Raw genomic sequence first — 11,398 nt, 5'->3', positions numbered from 1 at the left:
TAAACAAGACAAGCGGCTATTGCAAAATGAACAAAATTGGTTAGGGTTAGGATGAAAGAGTCTGTCATTGCCATGGCTGCCATTCACAATTGTGGCTTTAGATTGATTGAGCGTCCGTCTTATTCACCTAATCTCAGCTGCATCAGACTTTCATCTATTTGCAAAACTGAAAACAGTTAATTCAGGCACCCTAACCCTAACCCTAACATGCAGTGGATGACTTTCTGATCAGCCAAGAAAAGGAGTTCTATAAAAGTGGCATTGAGGCTCTTAAACACTGCTGGCAAAATTGTATAGATACTGAAGGGGGTTGTGTTGAAAAATAATACAATATGTTCAGCAAAATTCAAATTCTTCAAAACAAGACTCACAGCTTATCAATCAGCCCTCGTATTGAGTTAAATGTACAAGGTTTACAGTAGGAGAGGGTTTGGTTAGTCTTCTAGTGAACTACAAATCTATTCCTTTGGCGTCAAGTTCATCATCAACTTGATGAAGATAGTCGTTGTCTTGATAGTTAACATGAAAAAGGAGGTTTTCTTTCAAATTTATTTGATTAATTTCCTATTAATTATGCACAATGGCATTTTATTGACAATTTATTCCAACATCAAAAAAGGGTCTAACATCAGAAGTCTCCCGACCTAAATAGGTAGGAGAGTGTGATTAAAAAAGGGGCTAACATCATAATTCTCCCGATCTAAATAGGGAATGGGATGTAATTTAAAATAGGGTCTAAGATCAGAAGACGTACGACCTTTATAGGGAGGCGAGTGTGATTAATATAGGGCTAACATCAGAATTCTCCCGATCTAATCGGATAGGAAAGTGATTGAAATAGGGTCTAACATCAAGGTAGGAGACGGGGCTTTCTTTTTCAATGACTTTTCACCTGTTTGTGGAACGTTTGCCTTAACACATTGGCAACCTCTTCTCTCATGTCTACCAGATGAACCTCCATCAAACGGATCTGTTGATTCCTCCGTGTGAACTCATCAATGGCACTAAACATGACCTCAGAACATCTCTCAATGTAAATGGGGTTTTCCAGGGATTCTAAAACATACAAATACAGACAGGATAATCAAACTGAACCAGGAACTTCGTGGATGCTATATAACATGAAACGCTGCTTGTGTATAACCTTTCGTTTTTGTGCTTGTTATAGAACCGGATATATAAATACAGTGGATATTGTTGCACGCATTATTGTTATATTATTGATACATGGGTTAACCACGAAATTTTGTACCCACAAAATAATTTGGAAGTTCCAAACCACGAAAGAAAGTACACAAAAATAGTTTGTTATACAATACTCTAACTTACTGAAAACGTATTAGGTAGTGTTCTTCATCCAATCATGTTACTGGCAACATATCATCCAGGATATATAGAAGTTTAAATGCAATACATTAAAATATATCCCGTTTGTTTCTTTTATATTGAAAGTTGCCAAGATATATCTGATAAACAAAGTCTACTGCCTTAATCACAGCATATTACGTCTCAGATTGCTAGGTTCTAACAACATACTCGGTACTACGGAATTAACTTACTTCTGACAGCCGAGTTTGAATGATTTTGACATTTGAGATATCTCTAAAGTAACTTAAATTATTTGTAGTCTACAGGGGTATAAAGCAGCGAAAAGGTCCAAGAAAAATCCATGGCATTTTGTCTTTGATATTTATATCTTATATGGCTTACACCCCCATGTAATTCGATACTTGTTCTACAGTCCTGCATTTCAAATTTCAGAGGTTTTTGTTTTCATCAATTAGAACATTCTGACCTCCAGAGAGATCACAAGCAACAACTTCACCCTCTTCGAATTTACCATTATACTGCCCTTAATGTTGAAAACACAAGTGTATGCACCAATTGAAAATTTTACCTGCACCAGGAATCGACATGGCCATCTTCTTCAGTGCTTGCTTCTTTTCCTTCATTGGTAAATTGTTGGCTTGTTCCAAGACTTTTAACACAACATTTTTCAAAAGATGAAGTTTTTCTTGTGATGGAGTAATGCAGGATGAAAAGGGCTCCATGATGATGTGATATATGCAACACAAATGTTTCAGTTTGTTCGGTTTTGCTAAAATAACATCTCCTTCTTTCTTTATCGTGAGCCAATCTTTGAACTCTGCCCAATACGTTGAACCATTAGCTTTCTCTATAGCCTGAGAAATGGTTCCCTTATGCTCCTCACCATCTGTTGCCACAATGGCATCAACATCCAAGGTAATGATATCTGCACCATAAATGAAAACCTTCAACTTTCCTCTGAAAATAAAAGATTTTGTTCTCTCTTCAAATAAACAAGATTTGTAGTTGTGTGGTCTTCCTCTGCCTTGCTGATTCTGACCTTGAGTGTTACCTTGACCACCACCATGACTGTGAGTGTAACCTTGACCACCACCATCAATTTGTTTTTGACCTTGACCATGTCGACCTTGTTTACTATTCCAGTCCATTTTGTCTTCAGACCGATCCTGATTACCATGTCGACCTTGTTTACTACTCCAGTCCATTTTGTCTTCAGACCGATCCTGATTACCATGTCGACCTTGTTTACTATTCCAGTCCATTTTGTCTTCAGACTGATTACCATGATGACCTTGGTTATGACTTTGACTATGCCAACGACCATGTCTTCTATTCCTATCTGTTTTGTCATCCCAACTTTGGCTGTAGTTCTTGCCTTTGTCAACCTTTGGGTGTCGAGAAACCAACACATCCGGAGCTAATGCACTGGGGTTCTTTCTCCACTTTTCATAGCAAGCAATAACCATGTCTAGAATATCATCGTTGGTGTCAATGATGTGAAACTCTTTGAGTCTCTTGAGGCTGTCAGTAGTTTTTGAGAAGTCAACAATTCCCAGGATAAACATGGCAGCACATAGGTCAGGGGGAACACCAAACAGACCTAAAATATAGACTACACTTACTACACATTATTCTACAAAGAAAAAAATATGCATTGGAAACAAGAGTACTGCGCTGTGTTATTCAACTCTCAAGCCATTGTATAAATGTGCCGATTGTATATATATGTATGTTATATGTATATTCTGTGTTGCATGCGCCTATATGTCGTTAGTAAACCCAATTCTATTTATGAGACTATATACTATAATTTACAGTGATTCGGTCAGTGTAGGAATACAGCTCCCTGTGTTGTAAGTTAAAATACTGGCCGCCAATTACTTGCCACCACAAAAATTAAAGCAACTTCAAAAGTTATGAGAGTTATATTTTATAATGAAAAATGTAGTCAACACAAAATTATCATAAGCGCCATTTTTTTATCTATACGAAACTATCAAATATGTCAATGTCGTCACACTCATAGCTACTCGTCACGGTTCCCAGTTGTGCGAGTATACTGGATTTTAGTTTTGTGGTTATTCACTGATGTCAAAGCCAACATTACAAAATCGAGCCCCTATGAAGTTGAACATCGTCTGATAAGTTAGCGACACTGATGTGACCGGTTAGACTGGAACCTTTTTCGAACAAAATATCATTGGAATAATTTTTACCTACTGTCAAGACGACTTTTATTTAGAATTTCCGAGCTGATATTCCTTTGAAAATAACGAAAATCCAGTCGATGGAAACATAAGTGTTTCAGAGAAATCGAGTATATCCTTTGATTTTAGACAATCAGAAATTACGCAGCTGTGAACAATTTGGTGATATCTACAAACGTATATGAAATATAAAATAAAGTCAAATTTGTACAAAATAAAAACCATTTTATGTCTTTGCTATTAATAACGAGGGTCTATATTATTCCTTCTGGAAATTTTGGCTGTTCCGGTATTTGAACTTGATGTCGTCAGTGATAGGGTAAGCAGCTTTAAACGCGTCATAAGCTACAGTAAATAAAAATAATCTTTAAGAATGTATATAAAAGCATTGAACTGATACCAAATGGTAATATAACGGGCAATATCTATTTATCTGTTACCCAAATTGTTTTCATATCGAGTGTATATACTACCATTTGGTAACAGTTCAATGCTTGAATATTCCACTAGTTGAATATAACCTTCTGGTCACTTGATTGGTCAAGAATTTGAACTTTGACCCGCGCTGCAATTGTTATTATCGTCATCAATAATCGAAAGACGTCACATCGCCGGGTCCCAGCCGTCACCTGTACACCTTATTTGCATACGCGAAATAAGACTTGGTCACGTTTCCCTTTGATTCAAGCCAATATCATTGTAGTAGAAACAGGTCACACAACCCATGTTTTTTAGATACGAAATTTATTTCACACTCGTAAGTAATTTTTTAAAGTTACAAAAGACACTCGCTAGAGCTGGTGTCTTTTAAAACTTTAAAACTTACTCGAGTGAAATAAATTCCATATCCAACAACCACTCGTTGTGTAACATCTATATATGCCCGTCAAATGCCATATAGTGTTACATATTCTTGCATCAAGACCTAATTTAAAATCTTCTTAAGAGAGGCCAGCTGACATACTATCAATCTCACCATTTACCATAAGTCAACGTTCAAATTATTTCTAAACGTTTAAAGAAAATTAAGTTATCAAATTTTAAGTCTCCAGTACTACACTGGTAAAGGGAAAGGAACCGGCTATTGTTCCAAAGCCGAACTGTTGTTCTGCAAAGCACAGACTGTAGTAAAAAAGAAATGGTGACAAATGTAAAGGAAAGTGAAGTTAAGTAATATCTTTGAGGGGTTTCTGCATTTCTAAATGTTTTTGACATCGCGAATATTCACACGGAATGTCGGATGAACTTATCATTAACACTTGATAATTGATTTACATGCAGATACCCACAGTGGACGAAATGGCGAATTGGACCTATCTACTAAATTGACTGCTCTCGAAACAGCCACAAGAGCTGATTGTTCTATTAACACTTCTACACGGGATAAACTTATTGGTATTTTAGGTGGGGGTGTGACCTAACTAGCTATCGTAAACCCCTTTAAGAAGGATGAAGGAATTGAGTCAGTGTTGTTAGAGGAGCAGAGAGTATTAGCCATCCCAGCAATAGTTTAGTTTTACAAACATTAAATAGTGCATAGTATAAATAACTTATACACGTATACGCATTTATTACATTTTTACCAGAGAAATATCAAAAATTATTCATTCTATAAAAGTGATATTTTAATTAATTATGAGAAAATACCAAAATAATTGACCAATCAGAAAGCCCGACATATATCTCAGCACCTGGACAGGGGGAACTACATTTTTTTGTTTACAAATTATCGTTGTTGGCCTAGTTAGCATACTGGGTAGGTTTTTCGTTGATAAAAAATGTAATAAACAGAATATCTAACAGTGTCTTCAGTAATACCAAATATATTTCACTCGTGTGGCTAATATTTAGATATTTTTCACTCGTGCTGCGCACTCGTAAAAAATATCAAAATATTAGCCCCACTCGTGAAATATATTTGGTATTACTGAAAACACTGTTAGATATCCTCTATTTCTTTTGTATTAAGTGACCTAATAACGGACAGAGATCTTGCATAAGGTCAGTAGGACAGTTGATGATGATAATACACTAGGCCTGCTTACCTGTGCTTATTGGAGGCATGGCGACACTTCGGAATCCAACCTCCACCGAGGTTTTCAGTATTTCTATGACAGTCTCCCGGACTTTCTCCACACATTCCACCTTATCATTAAAGTTGTACCACTGTGGACCAACTGCATGCACCACTCCAATATAACCCATGCTTCCTGCTTTTGTTACTACATTCTTTGTGACAGGAATCAAACCATTTTTCCTGATATTTCTCATACATTCTTGGTCAAAGTCCCACCCACCTGCTTTTGACAGTGCCCCTGCAACACCTGCTATATTTGCCAGTCGTTCGTTGGCAGCATTCACTACAGAGTCCACATTGAGCTTTGTAATAGCTCCCTTGTAGATTTTTACGGTGAGTCCATTGCTGGCCCGAAATATTTTCTTAATGTCTTCTGGGGAGGAAGTTTCACCTCCTTGTGCTATTCCTGCACCAACATCTGGGTAATCACGTTCAGTAATGCTAGAATTAAAGTGTCGATTTGCTAAGCTGTTTGGCTTTTGATCATCTCTTTCCGAGGAAACCATCAATTTTGTTCTAGCATTGTCAAGATCACCTTGGTTTTTAGCATAAATTATGATGATATCTTCATTATTTCTAGAAGGGATACAAACCGCTCTGACCTCCTTACTCAGAATTTTCAATATTTCTTCCCTGGTTTTTGTTTGATGCTGACAATCTATAACATCATGTTTTAGGTTTTGTAAGAGTTCCTGCAGATGATCAACATCGTTTTGACATCTTTTTTCTCTGACAGATTCACATAAAATATCTACACATGGTCCTTTCTCTTGTACTTCAACAGTCCATTCCTTTTCTTCACCTTTTAATTCCTCATTAAAAATGCCAAGAAGTCTTTTTGAATCATCTTCATTAAAATGTCTTAATACTTTCTGAAATATAAACAAAACACTACGTAATAGAGTATAAAAGATCACAATACATAAAACCTTAAACTTATTCATAATTTCATTTTCAGATACAAAATTACCTGGAAATTAGATCAGTATGGATGATTGATTTACACATGTATATCTGACAAAATTTGTTTTGAAACGATACTTTATAGAATTTTACAATCTGGATCACACCAACTACTAGATAACATTCACTGATAGCTACTGGACAGCATAGACACAACTGGACAACGAGTAATTAGGGAAACTGCTGGATAACACTTACAACCAATGGACAACAGTGACAATAACTAAACAACATCGACTACAAGTGGACAACAACAACAAAAACTGGACGACAACTTCAAAATAGGACAACTATTGGAACTGGACAAATACATCACAACAGTGTGATTTCAGGACAATAACTAAACAACATTACAATTGCTGAACAAAGGACAACAGCGACATCCATTGGACAACTGATTTACAACTGGACAACAATTTCTTGACATAATACTACTACTGGATAAAATGATAACTAGTACACATCAGGACAACGATGACACCTAGTGGACAACTACTAAGCTGCTGGACAACAGGGCAACTACAAAAAAAAAAGATAGATAAATAACAACAGAGCGACTACAGGACAATTTCGAATTTCAGAACAGAAGATAACTACTGGATAAAAGGACAACTGGGCCCAGTTGTTCGAAAGGTGATTAGGCTAATCACATTTTAACAACGTTTTTTTCAAATCCTGATATAATAATTTCTGGTAGAACTAACTTGACAAAACTTAATGAATTTCTGTAATTCCTAATTCTCTTCCAACTGGCATAATTTAAAGATGATATACTCACAGGTTTTGCAACAAATGAGAAATGATTTTTTCACTAATCAAGTGATTAAGCTAATCACCTTTTGAACAACTGGGCCCTGGTAGACAACAAGACATTTACTGAACAATAGGGAACTACTAAACAGCACAGGACAACTTCAAAACAACAGGACAACTAAATGACACCAGTGTAACTTCTGGACAACAGGACAACATGGTAACTTGGCTACAGGGGAAAAGACATCTGACACCAGGGTAACAACTGAACAACTACTAGATAACAGGACAATCACCGACACCGCATTTACTGTATTACATGACAACAGGACATTTAATGATCAGCAGGGCAACTACTGAATAACAAAATAACTGCAGGGCATGAGTCAATTACTGGACAACAGGACAACTGCTTGACAACAAAATAATTATTGCACAACAGGATTATTACTGAACAACACGGAAACTTCTGGACAATAAAGAAACTTCTGAACAACATGACATCATGTTAACTAATAAACAACAGGACAACTTGACCGCAGGACAAATGTTGGACAATTACTGCTAAACAATTAGAACACCTAATAACAACAGGACAGTTATATATACTGAACAAACTACACATTATCAAACAACTGGACAGATATGACAACTACAGGACCATTGAGCCAACGGACAACTAGAATTAGACAATTATTGGACTACAGGCTAAACACAGGTCAATGAAATAATAAAAAAAAAATTGAATCCATTGATCATTATCATTTTTTACTTACTTCAGGCTCAGCACTAGTTGATTGTATTTTCACAATTGTACCACTGCTATCTATTATCTTTAGATTGCCTGGCTGAGCCATTTTGTTTAGTTCACAGCTGCAAGTAAAACATTCTTTATGGGAACAACTTTGCTGAAAATATCAATTTCATAATAAAAACATAAGGAAATAGTGCATCATATGATCACCGATCTGTCTTAGCTGGCAATTGTTCAACAGTATAAAAAGTAACAAGACACTCGGACCCGTGCCGGTAAATGTTAGCAGTACCGGTCTGTTTATGGTAAGCATGCAAGTGGGCTAGTCCTGAGCCGAGGTTCTGATACAGATGAGATTGGATGACAGTTAAGAGTGTAAGAGTGTGCGGAAACAATTACGGTAGTTCCGTCTGTTTCCGCACTTCACAGACAACTGATGAGGTACGGAACAGCGGGAGGGTGAGAGTGACGATTTGCTTCAGGGTCAGTACTAGATGGTTCTGGTTTCACTATTGTACCACTGCTATCCCGGCTCGGCTCCCGAGAACAATGTATGTCCGACAGCGCGAGTGTGTTCTACTGTCTGGGTAATGCATGATGTACATACGAGTAATACACTTTTGAATGCGGTTTTGTAAGGTAATGTGTAGTGGAGTAATATATATGCTGACATCCTCATGAGGTAAGAGAAAATCATTAGTTTCATTTGTTATTGAGGTCGTATTTAAAACTTGTCACCGCTACTTTTGAAAATACTATTTGTATCAATACATTATATCTTAAACCCAAACAATTAGTAATTGAGTAAATAAAGAGTTTTCCATGCGCCTGCAAGTATTTCTCGACAATTTTTCGGTTTCCTCGTATATGATAAGTTTTATAAAGACACCAAATTTATAAAGTGTACCGACTTTAAGCTCAACTGTTTGTTTTGAAACGGTATCAGTTACATATCGTTGATGACAGAGTCAGATGCTTATCTTTGCTTTAACGGCACTTTATGGACACTGGGAATCGATACACTTGAAATTACTGATTACTGAAATGAAATCGCGAGGGTACTTTACTCGACGGCTTCCAATATGTATTGATTATATTGATGTTTAATACATTTTTCGTTTTTTTACATCACTCTGCATTTGATTATATTTATTCACTAACAATATATATTTCTGTATACACATCAGTCTCTATTCATGTTTATGTTTAATGATGTGAAAATCGCCAAAATAGTGCCCAAATCTAGTAACAACCAAAAATAAAATAAGTAATGCTAATTATATATGCTCTCTCTGTTTGCAATATCACTTCAAACCACTTTTGCATTTTAAATTCTATAAGAACTGTATATCTGCATGTGCGTAGATAAAATGTGTGGTCAGTAATGTTAGACATACGCATAAATTAATGAATTAGTGCTTACCTTTTGTTGCGGTAATGCCGATTTTTTTTTCAACCGCTTTATATATTACTCAACCGCAAATGAATTACTCGTATGTACAGCGTGCAATGTGTCCGGGCTAATATCTAATATAGGATTTGTGTCTGGGTGATAGAGATGTACAAAAGGGGAAAATGTAATAAGTTTGGGAGGGGAGACGAGAGCGAGTGATTCAAGAGTGAGCATTAGATGTTGCTATATTGTACATTTTACTGGATTATACGAATATGTTGAATATCTTGAATACAGAATTAATAACCTGGAACTTAGAATTCAGTGTATCATTTTACCACGGGATTTAGGGTGTTCACGGCCCATACTTATCTTTAACAAGAGGCCACTGGCCTTGTAGCACGATGATCTAGTTAATTAATGTTCAAAGAATGCTATAGACTAATTTCTTGATTTATCAATTTGTCAACAAATTTGTTTTACCTGTTGAGAGATTCGAGTAAGTGATCGCTGAAATTACTCAGGTCTTTGTCAAGCTTACACTAACATGCCGAATGATACCACAGCCTTAGCTCCAATACACTCGTATACATGCCATCCTTAATGACAGTTCTTGAAAAAAAATCCCTATGACAATTTTAAGACAGGCATTTTTTCGAAAGGTCACAGTGACCTAATTTTGCAATATTAAAGTTCGGCATTGATTGTTCATCTGTGATGTCATTTTTCATTGTTCTGTGGCAATGTTCAGAAAAGTGAGTCACAGTGACTTAATTTTGCAAAACTTAAATTCAGCATCTAGTTTTTATCCCGATTAAAATTTTCATTGTTCTGTGGCAGTTTATACAAAAGTAGGTCACGCTACGCTAAAAGTAAGGACATAACAATACCTGTTAATACAAAATTGTTAATTGATATATTTTTTATCAATATAGCGCTTGCTTCATTAACATAGCAATAAAGTTTTTATTGCAGGTAGCAATTGATACAATTTTTTTATTTTAAAGTTTTCGAAATATGTTCACATTTGCTACATTTGAAATATGCTACAACTATAATGTGTCTACTGTCCAAACACACTTGTCAATTACCAAATCTTATCAGTAAGTTATCAAAGCTCTGGAATGTACGCCCTGGAAAGGGGTCTCCATAGCAGAATACATTAATTCAAACTATCCACAGTTAAAGTAACCCCTTCTGTCATCCCACAGAGCATGTCTATTTGTCTCCACATTTTATCAGTCCCGTCCTTATCTATAACTACATGTCCTCACCAAATTTGATTACAGTAGATGATGTTTAATTTTAGATATCCAGTCCACAAAGTGCTTTTTCAAAACCAGGAATCACACTATAAGGTATGCGTCATCGTGCTAAAAAAATCTCGGTTATTTAAACGGCTTCCCGAGGGACTATGGATACAGAGTTCTTCACTTAAGTTTCGCTACAATACTGTATATTTGAAAATACAATTCGCAGACTGTAAAAGATAGTTAGTAATTATAGCTTAATTTATGATCGTAACAGCGCAACAAGTTATTTAGTTTTGTTGTTCTTTTAACTTCATCAGCATCCTTACTTTGGTTAAATGTGCTATTTATCATTTGTTAAAATGTTTACGAACTCGGTGTTTATGTTGTTTTGACTGACCGTGACTGACTGACTGATGGAGCTTAACCTCATTGTTCCTGTTATAACCAAACTCAGGACACTAAGGGGGAGGGTAGGTAGGGGCAATAGTTAGGAGCAGTTCCTTATTCATCGCCAAAAAATCTAATCAGAAAAAAGATCGTATAAGAGAAAAAGATAATTGTGAGTAGTTTTGGGCTGTCACTGTAATACCTATGCCTGAATAATCCTAATATAGACCTATATTCACTTATATTATAGCGTTTGGTTTGTTTTTGTTTAACGTCCTATTA

At 36.0% G+C, this 11,398-nt stretch overlaps 1 protein-coding gene across 1 annotated transcript; it reads right to left on the bottom strand.

Moving 5' to 3' along the window:
* Positions 1-345: 345 nt before the first annotated feature.
* On the bottom strand, positions 346-2,837 carry LOC117339449. The gene is made up of 2 exons (XM_033901028.1): positions 1,898-2,837; positions 346-1,056 (listed from the first exon to the last, which is right to left on the bottom strand). Exons 1-2 carry the CDS (start codon positions 2,793-2,795, stop codon positions 878-880), a joined length of 1,077 nt encoding a protein of 358 aa, XP_033756919.1. The 5' UTR covers positions 2,796-2,837; the 3' UTR covers positions 346-877.
* Positions 2,838-11,398: the final 8,561 nt, after the last annotated feature.

Source organism: Pecten maximus, chromosome 12 (genome assembly GCF_902652985.1).
Source record: "Pecten maximus chromosome 12, xPecMax1.1, whole genome shotgun sequence".
NCBI classification, from domain to species: domain Eukaryota; kingdom Metazoa; phylum Mollusca; class Bivalvia; order Pectinida; family Pectinidae; genus Pecten; species Pecten maximus.
Note: the sequence above shows the minus strand (reverse complement) of the source record. Positions and strands in the feature narration are given on the sequence as shown.

Excerpts from the sequence above, each read along its gene's own strand:
- LOC117339449 (XM_033901028.1), bottom strand. The coding sequence starts at position 2,795 with ATGGTTATTGCTTGCTATGAAAAGTGGAGAAAGAACCCCAGTGCATTA. Across the intron at positions 1,057-1,897 it reads CATGTCGATTCCTGGTGCAG|AATCCCTGGAAAACCCCATT; the intron begins GTAAAATTTTCA and ends TGTATGTTTTAG.